The 19,844-nt window shown below is 40.8% G+C and overlaps 1 protein-coding gene across 1 annotated transcript in view; it reads right to left on the bottom strand.

The window, feature by feature from the left end:
• The window catches only part of Hacd2 (3-hydroxyacyl-CoA dehydratase 2), an 85,970-nt gene that overhangs the window by 15,161 nt on the left and 50,965 nt on the right, over nt 1-19,844 (bottom strand). Inside the window, exon 4 of the mRNA XM_048346785.1 lies at nt 15,212-15,300. Coding sequence (XP_048202742.1) covers nt 15,212-15,300 — 89 coding nt within the window. The remainder of the gene's footprint in view (nt 1-15,211; nt 15,301-19,844) is intronic.

A 19,844-nucleotide genomic window follows, 5' to 3' on the forward strand; every position in this document is an offset into this window, starting at 1 on the left:
TAATCCTTGCTACTCAGGAGGTTGACAACTGAGAATCATGGTTCCAAACCAGCTCAGGCAGGACAGTCTGAAATTATTTCTAACAAGCCACCAAAAAGTCAGAAGTAGAACTGTGGCTCAAGTGACAGAGCACTAACCTTGAACAAAGAAGCTCTAGGCCCTGACTTGAGTCCAAACCCTAGGACCTGCACACATACTACCTCACTTGTGCACCCCCCCTCAAAGTAAAACCAATTACAAATTGTAGGCTTGATTTGGTTCTGTACTAGATTCATTTAGTCTCTCAACTTTGTTCTTAGAACAATGTTTTTATCCAGCCTTCAACAAACTGTGTGAGGGACCTGGGAGCTGATATAGAAGAATGGGCCTCTGAATGGTTGGGAGATACATTTTGGGAAATGTGTCAAGTGATTTCATCATTGTGTGAACATCAGAATGTAGTTACACAAACAAGTGACACAGCCTACAACAGGTTATCAACTGGCAGTGCCGTGGGTTTGCTAGTATCACCATGAGCTTCTGAGCCATGTGTTGTGCTACACTATCACAGATCACTTGGTAACAGAAATTTTTTCAGGGGCTGGGAATATGGCCTAGTGGCAAGAGTGCTTGCCTCATATACATGAGGCCCTGGGTTCGATTCCTTAGCACCACATATACAGAAAATGGCCAGAAGTGGTGCTGTGGTGCAAGTGGCAGAGTGCTAGCCTTGAGCAAAAAAGAAGCCAGGGACAGTGCTCAGGCCCTGAGTCCAAGGCCCAGGACTGGCAAAAAAAAAAAAAAAAAAAAAAAAAGAAATTTTTCAGTTCCATTTTAATCTTATGAGAGCACTGTTGTACAGCTCACTGTTGACTGAAATAGTTAAATGTTGAGTGACTGTACCTATAGTTAGAGAATACCTTGGGAAAAGAAAAGTACTTTTTGCAAGAATATATACAGGCAGATTTTTCATGCTATGTAATCTTAAAATCTCAAATGTTTCTTTGGCCCCATGCTGGTGCTCATGCTTGTAATTCTAGGAGGCCGAGATCAGAGTACTGCAGTTCGAAGCTAGCCAATTAAACACCAAAAAGCCATGAGTGGAGCTATGGCTCAAGTGCTACAGCACTAGCCTTATTGAGTAGAAAAGCTCATAGACAGTAGCCCATGAGTTTAAGCCCCAGAACTGGCAGACAAAAAGAATTCTTTGTGTATGTGTGATAAAGTACATTCACCATGCTGTGCAACTATCATCACTATCCATTCTTATTTGCTAGTGTGTGAGAGTGCTAGGGATTGGACCTAGGTACATGTTAGCAAGGATTCTACCAGTGAACTACATCTACAGTCCTTTCCAGAATTATTCTATTATGTCACACACAATTCTTTACCCATTAAGATCCTAGTCCCTGCCTTTGTCTCCCAGCCCCTGGTAACCACTATTCTATTTTGTCAAAAGAAGCTGTTTATTCTGGGTACCTTATATAAGTGGAATCATTCAGCATGTGTCCTTCTGTGTTGGGCATGGTTAGCATACTGCTTTCAAGGTTCTGTTTTGTCCTCTGCCCCTCAAATTGGCTCTGACATGACTAAGGGGACCAGCTAAGACGCTTGTCCTCCACTGCCCCCTCTCGGTGCTCTCAATTTGCTTGGTGCCCCACCCCACACTCATACAGTTTCCCTAGGATTAGGGGACTGGAACATGGAAATGTCAGCCTGCTTCCTTCTCCCAACCTCATCATTGTTCTTTCACTAAATTCATTCAACGTTCGATGAATATAGAAAGTGAACAGCTACTAGTGGTCACTTGTTTAGGTGACCACATTATCCCCACCAGTCACTGAGACCCGAATTGGAGGTACCACAGCCATCCTCCTCAAGATCAGGCAGAGCAATCTTAGAAAGGAACATCTCTGGGAAGGTAGTTAAAGTTCCTTAACAAGCTTTATATAACTCCTCTGTACCAAAAAAAAAAAAAAGTTCTTATTAAAAAAAAAAAGAGCTTTACAATGCTGGTTGTTGGTAACTCATATCTATGATCCTAGCTACCCAGGAGGCGGAGGCGTGTAAGACTGTGGTTAGAAGCTAGCCATGGCAGAAAAGTTTGTGAGATGCTTATCTCCCATTAACCAGCAAAATGCTAGACTTGAGGTGTGGCTCAGATGTTGCTTAACTATGAGCAAAAAGCACCAAGTGGGAGCAAGTGCTGGAACTGGCCCAAAACGAAACAAGCTTTACAAGCAGAGCAGTGTTCAGTGCCCAGTGAAGTGCCCACTCTCATCTGTGCTGTTACCTTATTATTGTGATGACGCAATTATAACAGCTAGACCATAACTACCCCAAGAACAGGGCCACAAACTGCCTCTGAAGAGGGCTAGCTTAGTTAAAACACAAAACCAAATTCTTAATAAATGCTTTAGATCAGGATAATAATGATGATTAAGATAATGATAGTTCCCATTAGCAGGGATAATTATTCCTTAAGTAGGATAAAAGTAATTACGTGGAAATTTTCACCAGCTACTGTGAAACTATTTTAGTAAGTATAAAGAACATATTCCTTTTTGTGTGAGAAGTCGATTATATTTGTTATAACCTCAGGACATAGAAAAGATTAAAGATTTCAAAATAGCTAAACAAATTGGTTAATAAAAAGTTTTTGAAAATATTAGTCACATTGTAACTAATATGTAGCGACCATTTACTGAGCACTTTCTTAGTGCCAGACATGGTCCTAGTCAATTTGTATGCTTAATTCACAGCACTCTCTAGAACCACTTCATGAGGGTATCATCCGGACCCAGGAGATTGCAACAAGACTGGTGTGACTCCTGGAAAGGGTGAGGCAAGACCAATGATCCCAGCATGCCCTTTCCCTCTGCCTTATCATCCATCCTGCTACAAGTCAACTGCAATCAGTTTGCTTCTAACTTGTACTTTGCATTTGTACTTGCACTTTAAGGGTGGTGACAGCGTTTCCCTTTTTCAGGTGCCTTACTTCTTAGGTCAATGAGACCAAGATAGACATCCAAACCTGTGTGCTCTGGACTAGTTGGAGCATCACAGGGAGGAGGGGCAGGGCCTTGCTAATTCCTGGTTGGGCTAAGGGCTTGGGACAGACAACAGAAGAATTCTGAGGACAACTCTGGTCCTTTTTCTAACCCAATTAAGCCTTTTTGAACAAAAATGTAACTTATTTGGCTATTTTTTAAAATAAGTTTTATCTTTCATGAGAAAGATACACGTCAGGCTTGTTGGTGGCTCATGCCTGTAATCCTAGCTACTCGGAGGCTGAGATCTGAGGATCATCATCAAAGCCAGCCCAAGCAAGAAAGTCTGTGAGTGGGCTGGGGATATGGCCTAGTGGCAAGAGTGCTCGCCTCGTATACATGAGGCCCTGGGTTCAATTCCCCAGCACCACATATACAGAAAATGGCCAGAAGTGGTGCTGTGGCTCAAGTGGCAGAGTGCTAGCCTTGAGCAAAGAGAAGCCAGGGACAGTGCTCAGGCCCTGAGTCCAAGCCCCAGGACTGCCCCCCCCCCCCCAAAAAAAAAGAGAAAGTCTGTGAGACTCCAATTAATCACCACAAAACTGGAGGTGGTGCTGTGGTTCAAAGTGGTAGAGCACTAGCCTTGAGCAAAAAAAGCTCAGGGACAGTGCCCAAGCCCCAAGTTCAAGCCCCAGGATAAACCAAACAAGGGGAAGAGGAAGGGGAGGAAGGGGAAGGGGAAGGGGAAGGGGAAGGGGAAGGGGAAGGGGAAGGGGAAGGGGAAGGGGAAGGGGAAGGGGAAGGGGAAGGGAAGGAAGATGGATGAACACTGAAATGGTAGTTAAAAATAGATTTTTGAGCTGGGTGCCAGTGGCTCACACCTGTAATCCTAGCTACTCAGGAGGCTGAGATCTGAGGGTCATGGTTTGAAGCCAGCCTGGAAAGGACAAGTCTGTGAGTCTATTATCTCTTAATCAACTGCCAAAAAAACTGAAAGTGGAACTGTGGTTCAAGTGGTAGAATGCCAGCCTTAAGTCTGAACGCTAAGGAACAGCACTCAGGCACTGACTTCAAGTCCACTTCAAGTGCACATGTGTGCACACATGAGCACATGCCCCCTCCAATCTGATGTCTAAAGTACCCTTTGTGATTTAATATTTATTGAACCACGACAGGATATAAAGCAAACCAGGAAACACTATCCCCTTTTTATAGAAAATGTAAGTCATATTAATGTTAATTAATTAATAATTAATATTTATTCTATGTAGAGGATAAAAAACTATGCAACAAAAATAATTTTTTAAAAAAATCTTGTTTACGCTATTACAGTGACAAAAAAATTGGTTAAAAAGCTCTTACCATAGTGCCCCAGCCTCCTGAGTACTGAAGATTATAGGCATGTGTCACCACACCCTAGTATGATTTTTTTTTTCAATGTAAATGACTTTGGACCATCTAACCCAAATCATGAAACCAACTCTTCTGAACATGCAATAAGAAACATGTAATAAGCAAGTAGTCAACAAACAATGTGTGTTGATTCTACATTTTGACACAGTCAGATGTGCCGCTCTGAATGCTCAGAGGTTCTCATGTGTCCAACTTCAATGTTGTTCACCTTATATTCTGGAAAACTGAAGGAGGGGTGGTAGGAAGCCCAAGTAGGTTAGCTAGTCACTGTGACTGGTCCCTTCTCCAATCAAGTACAAGTATGCAATGAAACAGACCTTTGTGTTTGCTGCCTAGCAGTCCCAGAACAAGTTACTTACCTTATCTGAATCAGCTGGAAGTATTTGTCTTTGCGCAGTTGTTGCAGGATTGGAATAAGGACTTAATTACTTACAACATGCTTAATCAATTAGCAGTTATTATTTTTCCAGAAAAGGAAAAGTTCATTTCAACAAGTATTTATTGAGTTCCAATTATCTATGCTAGTCATTATTAGGATTCAACAATCTTAGGCTTAACTATCAACAATAAATTACAAGTTGTTTCTGTTGCTTAAATATTGCTAAGATATGCCATTGCTTCCCTTTCTTGATGGCTACCATACATCTGTTAACAGATCTCACCTGCTGCAGCCTTTCCCAGTTTTCCTCCCACATCCTGCTTGAGACTCTCACCTCCAAAGAGCGTGTTACCAACTGGAAAACTTTCATGCAACTATCACCTTCGACTCATCCCCCACACAGAACTGACTTAGAATGGTATCATATCTAGTCTCATATACTTGGGCCTTACATATCCAACCCAATTTAAGTATCCTATGAGATAATGTTTTTAATTTTTTTAAATAAATTTATTTGTGATTCTGAGGAATCAAATCCAGGGCCTCATGCATGCTAGACAAGCACTCTACCAGTAAGCTACATTCCCAGCCCCAAGATAATATTTCTTTAACTACATCAATAGCCCAGAGACCAAACTTCCCAGCAATGGGTTCCCATGGACCCTAATGGAAGGACGGGGACATACCTCATCATCTGCCCATAAATCTCCAAAGCAGAATCCCAATGTCCCTCTAACAGAGGATCTGAGAGGCTATCATTGCCAGTCATGTAACTAAAATGCCACCCCTCCCCAATTGTCAAATATCTACTGTGAAATCACATGGTTCTCTTCATTCTGTGACAGTGTGATAACTATAAAACACCACCTCCTGGAGTAAAAATAACAAAACAGGGACCTATGGTCCCCATCCAGAGATGCTGTATGAGTTAGTATGATGCTTTAAAAAAGATTTGAACCAGTTCTTAAAAACAGAAAGATTTCACATTAAAAAACAAAACAGGACTGGAATTCTGCCTTTCTTTAAAAATCTAGACTGCTTAACCATTAGCAGCATATCTGGCAGGAGACTGCTCACACCTCCAGTGTCCAGATGTTCGTTTTTTCGTTTTGTTTTGTTTTTTTTTGGCCAGTCCTGGGCCTTGGACTCAGGGCCTGAGCACTGTCCCTGGCTTCTTTTTGCTCAAGGCTAGCACTCTGCCACTTGAGCCACAGCACCACTTCTGGCCATTTTCTGTATATGTGGTGCTGGGGAATCGAACCCAGGGCCTCATGTATATGAGGCAGGCACTCTTGCCACTAGGCCATATCCCCAGCCCCCGTTTTTTTGTTTTGTTTTGCCAATCCTGAGGCTTGAACTCAGGGCCTGAGCACTGTCCCTGGCTTCTTTTTGCTCAAGGCTAACAATCTACCACTTGAGCCACAGCGCCACTTCTGGCTTTTTCTGTTTATGTGGTACTGAGGAATCAAACCCAGGACTTCATGCATGCAAGGCAAGCACTCTATCACTAAGCCACATTCCCAGTCCCATCTATGAGGGAGACCCCTGCCACCAGCTGATAGCCTGTACATGGTAAAATGCTGCTACACAAATGTAATGCAACATGCCTGAAAAACTATAAAATGTTATTTAGAAGGCTGAATCATGTTTACACTTGGAACGCTGAACATACTTTTCTTTGAGGTAATGAACTCAACAGAGGATCCCTTAAACCTGACCCAGTAAGAAAGCATCACTGAGGCAAAGGGCAAAAGAGATGCACAATTATATTTTGAGTTTTCAGTTACTCTGGCAATAAGCTGAAGCAAATGGCAGAAATTTGTCCTGTTAAAAAACAAACACTTATTGCAGCAATCTGAAGAAAACCATAGTTAAAATTCATCATGTGTCAAGCTAATAATTAGTTTTTCTCCTGACTTCAGGCAAAGCATACCCTGTGCATGCACACACGCATATCCACATGTGTACCAAGTCACGTCGTCGTACAGATTCCTGAAGTGCACCAGGGCTTTACTCCAGACTTGAAAGGGTCCTCTCTCTGGAAAACGCAGACAACTTAGTAACATACCTTATTATTTTTACGATGTATCACAGTTGATAGTGAGAGCTTCTAAGTATAAGGATTTCTGATAGGGATAAGTTAGGAATGATTACTGAACCTACTTCCCTTAAGACATGAATATATATTACACATACATACACACACACGTGCGCATCATACATGTGCATAGGAGCACGGGTTCTCTCTCCTGTGGTCTTTGAGATTTCCAATGATGCCAGTTGCTTTACTGTATCCACTGTGCAGGGCGGCAACTCTCAGGAAGTAGAAAGTACTGGCATTCTCCTTAAGTGTGTATGTTTTATTTTCTACTAAGTGGTACTGAGGTTTGAATTCTACCACTTAAGCCTTGCCTCTTGCTCTTTTGGCTTTATTTTTCAGATAAAGTCTAACATTTTTTACTCAGGGCTGGCTTTGTACCAAGATTCTCCTATCTATGCCTCTGGAATAGCGGCAATGATAGTATAGGCATGTACAACCATGCACAGATGTTTTTGCTGAGATGAGGTCTTACTAACATTTTTGCTTGGACTGACCCAGAACCATAACCCTGACCCCCTCGTCCTGAGTAATTGGGATTATAGGAATGAGCCAGCATGCCTGGATAAGTATGTGTATTTTATTTTTTTGGCCAGTCCTGGGCCTTGAACTCAGGGCCTGAGCACTGTCCCTGGCTTCTTCCCGCTCAAGGCTAGCACTCTGCCACTTGAGCCACAGCGCCGCTTCTGGCCGTTTTCTGTATATGTGGTGCTGGGGAATCGAACCTAGGGCCTCGTGTATCCAAGGCAGGCACTCTTGCCACTAGGCTATATCCCCAGCCCCAAGTATGTGTATTTTAAATTTGTCTGGTACCCTATACTCAGGCTTCAAAATAAATTTTGAAAAAGTTACAAAATATGAAAGACTGCTTTAGAAGAAGCAGGTCATGAGAAGTAGTTCCTTCCCCCATAAACTAAAAGTTTTAAAGTGACTATTAGTCAACACTTAAAAAATGCCACTCAAGGGCTGGGGATATAGCCTAGTGGCAAGAGTGCCTGCCTCGGATACACGAGGCCCTAGGTTCGATTCCCCAGCACCACATATACAGAAAACGGCCAGAAGTGGCGCTGTGGCTCAAGTGGCAGAGTGCTAGTCTTGAGCGGGAAGAAGCCAGGGACAGTGCTCAGGCCCTGAGTCCAAGGCCCAGGACTGGCAAAAAAAAAAAAAAAAAAAAAAAAAAAAATGCCACTCAATGTACTATGGAGCAAATCTGCTTCAAGGCAGTTTATAGGTAAGAACTTTTAACTTCTCTTGGCTTTGCTGACATATGCTAGCAATGCTCACGATGCTTGCCAATCACCTCATTTTTACAGTGGAAAACAAGACTCTTCAACTCATCAAGATTATAACACTTGACTATATGTTATGGCACTACTCAACTTAAATCAGAGAAAAGCAGCATGTGACATGGTTCTCAAGGGTGAACCAGGGACATGCCGTCATAGCCAACCCAGCTCTGAAAGGTGAGGCTGGTTAGGCCCTGGGACTTGCCATTAGGAATGGCATCTGGTCCCTCTGTACAGATGAGGGGAGTAGCACCACTGCCACTACACACTTTCCATGAGGATTCATCTACAGTGAACAATTTCTTGATTTAAGAAGCACAGCATGGCTGGGCACTGGTAGCTCATGCCTATAATCCTAGCTACTCAGGAGGCTGAGATCTGAGGATTGCAGTTCAAAGCCAGCCTGGGCAGGAATGTCTGTGAGACTCTTACCTCTGATGAACCAGCAGAAAACCAGAAGTGGCCCTGTGGCTCAAAATGGCCTTAAGTTAAAGAGCTCAAGGACAGCACCCAAGCCCTGAGTTTATGCCACACGACACACACACACACACACAAAAAAAGGGAAAGACAGACAGCATATCAAGTATGCCTTCCACATTTTGCTTCTTTTTAAAAATAAAGAGTATCAGGGGCTGGGGATATGGCCTAGTGGCAAGAGCGCTTGCCTCATATACATGAAGTCCTCGGTTTGATTCCCCAGCACCACATATACAGAAAATGGCCAGAAGTGGCGCTGCGGCTCAAGTGGTAGAGTGCTAGCCTTGAGCAAAAAGAAGCCAGGGACAGTGCTCAGGCCCTGAGTCCAAGGCCCAGGACTGGCAAAAAAAAAAAAAAAAGAGTATCAATTCACATATATACATGAGAAGGAACACATGAAAACATTCCTGACTGAAAAAGAATGGTAAATAATATCTTCCCTTTAGCTAATAGCAAGAACTATGCTATCCTAAATGTAACTTCTAGTCACATATAGCCATTTAAACTAAATTAGAATTCAGTCCCTTTAGTATAAATATACTAACAGCATTTTAAGAGTTCACTGTGCTCACATAGAGCTTGCAGCAAGTGTACTGAACAATATTGTTACACAGACCATTTGCATCATGTCAGTGTCCTTTGGACAGTACTAGGGTGTGGCTTACGAAAGAAATCTGAAAGTATACTGATAACATCTTTCATTGTGTGTGTGTGTGTGTGTGTGTGTGTGTGTGTGTGTGTGAGATGGCACTGGGACTTGAACTTAGTACATAACACTCTTATTTGCCTTTCATGTTCATGGCTGCTCTACCACTTGAACCACACCTCCAGCCTACCTTTTATGGAATCTCATATACTTTTCTAACTGGGGTAGCTTTGAACTGATATCTTCCAAGTCTCCTGAGTAGTTGGGATTTATAGGTGTGAGCCATTGGCATCTAGTAATAACCAACATCTTTCCACACAGGCATAGATTTAAAAAGTAGTTTTGTTTGGTTGGAAATAAAGAAATAAATACTCTAAATCTAAGCTTCTTGGCCAGTTGCACCTGTGGTTCATGCCTGTAATCCTAATTACTCAGGAGGCTGAGATCTGAGGATGATTCAGAGCCAGCCCCGGCAGGCAGGAAAGACAGTGAGAGTCTTATCTCCAATTATCCACTGGAAGTGGTACTGGAGCTCAAGTGGTATAGCATTAGCCTTGAGCTGAAGAGTGCAGTGACAGAGTCCAGGCCCAGAGTTTAAGCCCCACACCACCATCATCACCACCAGAACCTCTAAGCATCTTAATCCATTTCAGCCAAGTGCCAGGGTCACACCCGTAAGCCTACTCAGGAGGCTGAGATTTGAGGATCGTGGTTTGAAGCCAGCCTGGGCAGAAAAGTCCATGTGCGACGCTTATCTCCAATTAACCACTCAAAAACCAGAAGTGGTGATGTGGTTTAAAGTGGTAGAATGCTAGCCTGGAGTACAAAGAGGCTTTGGACAGCACCCAGGCCCCGAGTTCAAGTCCCACAACTGACAAAAAAAAGCTGGTTTGAACTCACTAATGTTTCTCCACTGATAATACAACTAGTAGGCATAGTTCTATGACATAGAACTTTGTTTCTGCCAATTATTTCTGAATCCAAACTCATGAAACAATTAAACATTCATGAGATTTACACGAACACCATCATTTAAGCCTAAGATGACAATTGTTTTCTTTATTACTCTTCTTCCTTCATTCTTGTTCCTTTTCCATGACAGTGGCAAAAAGTCAGGCATCTCTGTTAGTTCTAAGACTGTTAGGAACTAATCCTAAACAAGCTGCTTACTATTTGTAAAGAACAACCATACATATATTACAACACATATGTACACAGGATACACATGGCATACAATTCCCATATACCATAGTATCCACATGCCTTATAGTTGAGGCTGTGTTTTAACAATTAGCTTGTCAAAAATTTCATTACCAAAAATAGGAGCAAAGACTGCATGAATGTATATAGAATGTGAACTAAATGGGAGGGGTTCCCTTCTCTGAAAGAGAAAGAAGAGGCTGATCATTCCTGAAGCCTGAAGGGACTAGGTAACCGCTAGGACAGTCTGGAATGGGTAAGTCAAGGCAGGACCAGCTCTGAGTCCAGAAGAAACCTGATTGGGGGTGTGGGGGGGAGCAGGGCAGGCTCTGACCCTTTTCATCTGAGTGAGATTTCTCAAAATAAAGACAACTGTACAGTCTCCCAGGAAATTTGCAGAAGTAGCTGTCCCTTCTCAAACAGAAATGAACAACTGGAAATGGTGCATGTCAGTCTTTAGCCCTTGTAACAAGAGCTAAAGAAAATGCCCTGAGAGACTTTCAAGTGCCGGCTGTTTGTGGGGGCAAAGTCCTCATGGTTAGGATGTTAAGGATGGTCTAATTTCCTGATTTTGCTGAGTTGAGAACCATCCAACTATAAACTGAAAGAAGAGCTCTGCTCTGTATTAAAGGGTGATAATATTGGCTTCCATAGTTTAAACACATAACCAGCTTAATCAGCATTTGAAGTTAACAACTTTTGAACAACTGAGTTCCAGTGGAGATTTCTGAGGGTTGAAAAGAAGCTAAGACAGTAAGAAACAGACAACATGGGATAACAGAAGCAAACCTACGTCTAACCTAATGGATCTAAATATCTTTCAGTGGTTTGAAATCCTTTATACACAGTACAAGAAAACACTGGAAATCGATAAACAGAAAAACACTGAAAGAAAAATAGCCATTCTTACTTTTGCCCAAATTACCCATACTAAATATGATTATGCAAATTAGATACTGGCAGTAAGTAACACCATCTTTATGTGTCCATGGTTAATAGATGGAGAAGCAGCACTCGTGTAACTACTCACTTGCCAAAGAGTTGTCTAAAGTTTCAGTGTCAGTTTAGCAATCAACTACTGAAATATTTCTACCTTTAAGAGTGGAGCTAATTTTAAAAGGTGATGTAAATCCACCTACAGAATTATTTGAAATAGAAAGTAAGGAAATAGATGGACTAGGATGGGAAAATGTTAGACATTCTGCTTTCAAGGGGATCAGAGGATACTGAGTGCAACTCAATGAGTTTTGTTAACTGGGATGGCATGTCATAGTGGTAAGGGCATGGGGCCACAAGACAGAATGGCATAGCTATGGTCCAGGCACAGGAGAATAACTCATTTCCAGATGTGACATCTTCCTCTCTCACTGATGACAGAGATCCCAAACTGCCCTTCCTGCTTTACCCCACCATGTCTTGCTCATGGTACATGTCCATCAGGGATAAAGAGCATGTGCAGTCACTAGGGACAAGAGAAGCTAGTGAGAAGCAACCTCAAATGGTGGGAACAAACATGAGCACATTGTGAGGACTTAAAGACTCTCAAGAGAGGACTTAGGGTGGCTTCTCCAAAGAAGGCTGAGCCAGGAAAATGTTCCTTATATGCCAGGAATTGAGCCAAGACAAGCTCTTAGCTCCTATGTGCCCCATGGGCTAGTCTGTTTATGAAGAGAAGTCATGACAGACAGAGGTCTACTCTTGCAGTTCATTTTGAAAAATGAACTCCTGTTTGATTTCAGCAAGAAGACAAAGAACCAGGCCTAGACAGGAGAGTGAGGGAACAGATATCAGGAGAGGCCAGATGTAGGTAAGGGTTGATGAGGAGCCAATACAGGTCTGAGATAGAGGGAAAGCTTGGGGAGGAAATAGGAGGGCTAGAACTGCTGAATACTTCCTGTATTTTCATGCTCCCCAAGATGATTGTTACATCAGAGCTTCTCTTTGTTCATATATGTGTCTTTTTCTTTTTTCTTGTCAAAGTACTAGGGACTGAATTTAGGGCCTTGCACTTGTGCTCTATCACGTGAGCTATGCCTTCTTTTTCCTACTGGTTTCTCCCAGGCTGCCTTTGGACCATGATCCTCTTATTCTACTCTTCCTCCATAGTTACAATTATAAGCCTGTACCATCTGGTCCTGTATGAGGTCTCTAAATGGAGAAAAGTGGGAGAGATACTCCTATTTAGGTCAAGAAAAACCTTTTGATTATAGAGACCACATTTTTTTTTGTGTGACTTTTTTTTTTGTCAGTCCTGGGCCTTGGACTCAGGGCCTGAGCACTGTCCTTGGCTTCTTTTTGCTCAAGACTAGCACTCTGCCACTTGAGCCGCAGCGCCACTTCTGGCCATTTTCTGTATATGTGGTGCTGGGGAATTGAACCCAGGGCTTCATGTATATGAGGCAAGTGCTCTTGCCACTAGGCCATATCCCTAGCCCCCACATTTTTTTCTTGAACATTCTGGTGTTCAAGGTATCACAATAGGTGATGGGTGAATCCTTACATGTCATAAAAGAATACTATCTGGGGCAAGGGCATCAAGTATGAGGCCCTGAGTTCTAACCCCAAAACCTCAGCATTGATGCATATATATACTGACCAGCACAATTGCTTGATTTGAATTTCTAGCATTTTTTAGGTTCTTCTTGCTCTCTTTTGGAGACATGTTAAAAAGTAGGAGTGGCCACAGAAGCAGATGAACCATTAAAACTTGGATCATTACTATCTAAGTTGGCAAAGTGACTGAACAGTTCCTATGTCACATTTTACTGAAAATACATAATTACATATTTAAGAATGTACATGAAGGATGAAGGTATAGTTCATTGTTAAGACACACTTGCATGAGGCCCTTAGTTCAATCTCCAGCATCATCACAAAAAAAAACAGGAAAAAAAATGTGAATGAGTTACTACTAAGAACAAATGTTAGGTTACTTGAGACTGTTAGAAGCTATTGATTACAATGAAAGGGGGATAGTATATAAACAAAAGTATGGGAGGAAGGAATATAGGTTAAAAATTATATATATATATATATATATATATATATATAAAGGATTCAAAGTGAAAGGAAAGATGATTTGGCATTGTAAATGTAACTTTCTTGACAACATAAAAATTAGTGAGAACAAAGGGCAATATATTGTATTAAGATTTATTTCCTATTTTTACTTAATGTAATACCAATTATTTCGCATTCTTTATGCACAGAAAATTAAAACATCTTCTATAAGTGATAGAGATCTTAGAAGACAAAGTCCAGGATCTGCAAATTCCATGTGAATGTAACAAAAATAATAGCTTATTTTAAATCAAAGTTCATTAAACTTTGGCTAAGAATTCCTTAGCTATGTGCATTTTTCTACGTATATCATAGGCCAACAAAAAAAGTTTTTAAAAACCTCTTTAGTTTGAAGTACAATTGAAACTGTCAAAACATGTCCTGGGGCTGGGAATGTGGCCTAGTGGTAGAGTGCTTACCTCACATACATGAAGCCCTGGTTTCGATTCCTCAGTACCACATTTATAGAAAAAAGCCAGAAGTGACTCTGTGGCTCAAGTGGTAGAATGCTAGCCTTGAGCAAAAAGAAGCCAAGGGACAGTGCTCAGGCTCTGAGTTCAAGCCCTAGGACTGGCAAAAAAGAAAAACAAACAAAAAAACCCACATCCTGAAAAACAAAATATTGTGACAGGGACTTCAAGAATAATAGGGAACAAAAAATACATCAGAATAATGTTGACAATTTCATGAACTCCAAAAAATCCAATAATGCTAGTGAGAGGTCACTGTCACTAGAAAACTGAATCTTTCTTGTACCTACTTACTATACCTTAAGGTAACATTACCAAGAAATAATTAAATTTGAAAGACCAGAATACCCCCATCCTCCACCTCTGCCAAACAAACCAAACCAAAGTCACACTGGGTACTGGTGGCTCATGCCTGTAATCCTATCTACTCAGAAGGCTGAAACTTGGAGAATCACAATTCAAGTTGTCTAGCAGAAAAATCCACAAGATTCCACCATCTCCAATTAATCAGCAATAAAGCTGGTCGTCAAGAGGTAAAGAGTACCAGACTTAAGCAAGAAAGTCAAATGAGAGCATGAGACATAGAGTTCAAGCCCTGGTATCAGAACAAAAAACAAAACAAAACAAAACTACAAGTCAGTTGTGGATTCACACCCATGGTAATGGTGGCTTTCTTTCCCAAATCCTTCCGGTAAGTGACCTTGGTCCTCCTTGTGTTTGCCACTTGAAGCCTGGTATGGAGCACTCTCAGAACAGCTAAATAGCACACTTGGCAGTTCCACTAGGCCTGCTGGTCTGGGTGGAAGACAAATTTGTTTCTCCTGGTCTTTCGGAAGATGAGTCAAAGTTCTCCATTCCCACCTCAAGGATGTAGATGCCCAGTTCAGTGTGTTGGATATAAACAAGATACAAACAAATATAACTGAGTTGCAGACCATATCCCCACTAAACCTTCAGGGGAATTTACTCCAGGAATTCACTGACTCTTCTCTTTATTATTCTTTATGATGCAAGACCGGGATTCAAACTCAGTCCTGATGCTTTTGCTCACTGGTTATTGTTCTACCAACTGAGCCACACCTCCAACTCCATGTTTCAGTCTTATCTTTAGCAACACTGAAGATCTGGACCCATGTCTTACAGACCATACGCCCTTTAGTCATAGCAACCATGTACAGAGACAAGCTGATGTTCCTGCTATTATTTTACTTACCTCTTTGACACTATGTGTTACTGCCCATATTAGAAAAACTCTTGACATCACTTGGAAAGAAGTTAGGACAACAGAAGAGGGAACAATTCCTAAAAGAAATTTTTAAGGATAGATTAGTTTTATCACATAATACATTAAAAATTCAAATTTAAATGTTTATAGTCATTAAAACTTATCTATATTGACAAAGTTTTGCTCATAACACTACCCAATCATGGGGCCTTTTTTAAGCCTTTCAAAACCCACCATCAATGCCAGGCACTGTGGCTCACACTTTAATCCCAACTACGGATGAGGTCTAAGTAGGAAGATAATGACCTGAGGCCAACTCTGGCAAAATATGGGCTCCTATCTGCAAAACAACTAAAGCAAAAACAGCCTGGGGATGTGACTCAGGTAGGAGAGTATTTGTCTAAGAGGTGAAATGTTCACCAGCACTGCCCCCCCCTCAACAAAAAAACAAGTAAAGACCAAGTACCTTATTTTTTTATACAGAGAAAACAAAACAGCTACCTAACCTTTAGCACAGAGAAAGTTCATTTTAAAATATGTGTTTTAGAGTGAATAAGCAACAATGGGTAGAAATCAGCCCTACTGTTGTCTAGTAATTGTTGAAAGCTCCTGAGTATTAGACATGATAGCTCTTTAATGGTTAAGTTCTGTACCTCTTATTATCTACTTGAATATTTTGCCAACAAGCACAGTAAAATAAAAGATTATTATCTTTAAAGCCATTTGTTCAGTACAGCATTGGTATAATTATCTTTCCAATGTTCTCAATTTAAAACATTGGAATATCTTTAATTACTTAAGATAATCAGCAAATTCTGCTAAGTTTACAGCTCTTTGGCCTATCCCTTCAATTGATATGAGCATAATGCTGCCAATCTAGAGATAAAACCACTATATATGTCTTGCCTCCTTTAATTCTTAAACCCAGAATGAAGTCAATATCTGTCAATATCATTTCCTCTTTGTAACTTTACCCTGGCAAGGAACTGCTACTAAAATAATTCTGGGCACTCAACCTGGCAGCTCTTTTTCTCTGGGCTAACTTGATGCTGGCACCTATACTAACCAACTTCCTGGACCACTCAAGTTGCATATAGGCACTCTACACCTGCCAGGTAGTTTCACTTTAAAACTAACCTTGCTAGGCACTCGTGGCTCACACCCACAATCCTAGCTACTCAGGAGGTTGAGATCTGAGGATCACGGTTCAAAGCCAGCCTCGGCAGGAAAGTCCATGAGACTCTTACCTCCAATAAACTACTCAGAAAAAGCTGGAGGAGTAGAGTGCTAGCCTTGAGCAAAAGCTCAGGGGCAGCACCCAGGCCTTGAGTAAACCCCAAAACCAGCCTCTGTCTGTGTGTGTGTGTGTACACACGTATATATACATACACACATATATATGCATATATGTGATTGATTTTATATCTATCTACCTACTCTCTCTCTAAATGTATATCAAAATGAGCTGCAGGAAATGGAAAGAGGGATTTTTCTTTGTTGTTTCCATTTTCTTTCATTTTTGTCTTGTTCATATATCTGTCTTTAGGAGGGTAAGGGTGAACACAGAAATGGAGGAATGAAGGGTGAACAAACGCAGCAGTGGTAGGTACTAGACACTATGCTGAAAACTCCCCACCCACAAGTTGTGGGTGGGGACAGGAAGAAAAAACTGGGAGAGAGCAAGGGAAGGGCTGGCACAGTCCAAAAATAAAAGAACTCTTTACCTGGCTTATGTAATGGCAGCCCCTCTGTACATCACTTTTATAACAACAATTTTAAAATATTTACAAAAAAATAAAAAGCCAGCCCAGGCAGGAAAGCCCATGAAACTCTTATCACCAATTAACCACAAAAGAAAAATTGGAAGTAAAGCTGTGGCTTCAATGGTAGGGCACTAGCCTTGAGTAAAATAACTAAGGGACAGTGCCCAGGCCTTGACTTTAAGACCAGGACTAGTACAAAACTGAGAAACAGACAGACAAAAATGTTAACCTAAAAAAAAAAATCTAATCTCATCTTCATCTTCATCAATAGTCATTGGACCATCCTGGCCACTGTTCATTCTTTGAAATGCACTCAGACTTTGGAACATTTATATAGTTGGACAAACTACAACTTGCCAAAAGGTACATACACAAATCAGATGGACTTACAATTGTCTCTATAGGTTTGAATAAGGCAGAAAATTACTTGATGTCTCATTAAGAAAAAGAGATGCAGGAATGTGGCCTAGTGGTAGAGTGCTTGCCTCGCATACATGCAGCCCAGGGTTCAATTCCTCAGCACCACATATATAGAAAAAAGTCAGAAGTGGCACTGCCGTTCAAGGGGTAGAGTAAGAAGTCAGGGACAGTGCTCAGGCCCTGAGTCCAAGCCTGAGGACTGGCAAAAAAAAAAAAAAAAAGAAAGGAAGAAAAAGAGATGGAGAGAGAGAGGGAGAGAGGGAAAGAGGGGGAGGGGGGAGGGGGGTGAGAGAGTGAGAGAGAGAGAGAGAGAGAGAGAGAGAGAGTGCACACATGGGGGGGGCTACAGACTGCTAAAGTAAATCTTTTAAAGAAAATATGGGCTTTGAAGGAGGATAGTTTTGTTCCCGAAAGAAAGTAACACGGATACGGTCAAGGACAATGTTTCGTATGTACAGGTACCCAAGAGATTCCTGTAAAATTAAAGAAAAATAGAAATGCACTATCATTCATATTGCATATATGTATATGTAACCTATTATCTGTACATATAATGCAGAGAATGTGGATAAATGGAATATATTTACATAGTGCTCACAAGTCTAGAAATAAACCTTCACATTTATGGTCACTTGATTTCCAATAACAGCACTAAGACCAATAATGCTAGGACAAATGGACAGCCAAATGTTTTTTAAAAAAACAAACAAAAAAATTGTTCTAGGCAATCACACAGAGCGAGACCAAAGGAGGACACTCTTCGGGAGGAACACAAAAGCGCAATGCCTATGTGCCTCTAATCATATAAAAGTATTTATAAAAATGAATTCCAGGAAATGGCAACAACAAGAACAAAAAGAAACTAGATGACCTCCTCATCATATAGAAAATCCAACTCAGGACTAGGATGTAGTGTACGTGTTACATGCAAGTCCTTGGATCTGATTTTGACACAGACATATCTCAAAGTAAAGACCTAACACAAGAGCTAAAAGTATAGGACTCATAGAAAACACAGGTATAAATCTTGTACATTTGAACTAGGCAATTATGAGGTATAATACCAAAGGCACACAAAATGAAAATTACGAACTTCATAAAAATTACAAAATTTCAGATTACAAAGTTCTCTGCTTTAAAGGAAACTGGAATTCTCATATATAGCTGTACCATAATACAGCTACTTGAAAATACTTGCTGGCTCCTCAGGACATCAAAATATAGAATTACCATATTCTACTTCTAGATGTACACGTGTCCACATAAAAATATATGCTCTCACAAAGTATATACATGTATGTTCTCAGCAGTATTCATGAGTCAAAAGGTAGAAATAAGAATTTCCACAAATGACTAAATAAGATATATGTCTTTAAAAAGGAAGATTAAAGCCTTATGCTGGTGGCTCATGGTCATAATCTAGCTTCTCCAAAGGTTGAGAAATCAGATGAGATTTGATGACAGACAGGGCAGGGAAGTCCCTGAGATGCTTATCTCTGCATAATCATCAAAAAGCCAGAAGCAGAACTGTGGTTCAAGTGGTAGAGTGATAGCTTTGAGGAAAAAAAAAAAAATTAAGGGAAAGCACTCAGCCCTGAGTTCAAGCCCTAGTTCTGGCATACATACATAAAAAGGAAGATTAGAATAAAATAATAGACAAAAAGAACAAAGTCATGATGTGTCAGAATACTGATGAACCTTCAAGACATTATGCTGAATGATAAGAAGCCAGTGACAAAGGACCACATACTGCATGATTTAATTTATGTGAAATATCCCAAATAAGAAAACCTATAAGACAGAAAGTAGAGGAGTAGTTACTTAAGGCTGGAGGTGTAGTGACTGCTAAAGGATTTCTTTCAGGGGTTATGCAAGTATTCTTAAATCGATTGTGGTAATAGTTGTACAATTCATTATGCACTCTAAATTATTATCTGAATAAAGCTGTTATTAAAAAATAAACACGAGTGAAGTATACAGTCTGGTTATATAACTATATATTGTAATATACCTAAAGAAGGTAATTAGTTTGTCAAACAGTGAATATAGTACACTCAACTACATCATACTTCAAGCAAGAAGACATTTAAAAAATACTGGGGCTGGGGATATGGCCTAGTGGCAAGAGTGCTTGCCTCGTATACATGAAGCCCTGGGTTCAATTCCCCAGCACCACATATGCAGAAAACGGCTAGAAGTGGCGCTGTGGCTCAAGTGGTAGAGTACTAACTCGTCTTGAGCAAAAAGAAGCCAAGGACAGTACTCAGGCCCTGAGTCCAAGCCCCAGGACTGGCAAAATAAAATAAATAGAAGTACAAATTAAAAAAAATACTAAGAATGCATTTCTTATGAGTTATTAAGTATATGCCCTTTAAGGAAAGGCTACATTTTTTTTTTAAGTAAAAGGATATTCTTTTAATAGATTGAAAGCAGTTGTC

Source organism: Perognathus longimembris, chromosome 5, assembly GCF_023159225.1.
Source record: "Perognathus longimembris pacificus isolate PPM17 chromosome 5, ASM2315922v1, whole genome shotgun sequence".
NCBI classification, from domain to species: Eukaryota; Metazoa; Chordata; class Mammalia; order Rodentia; family Heteromyidae; genus Perognathus; species Perognathus longimembris.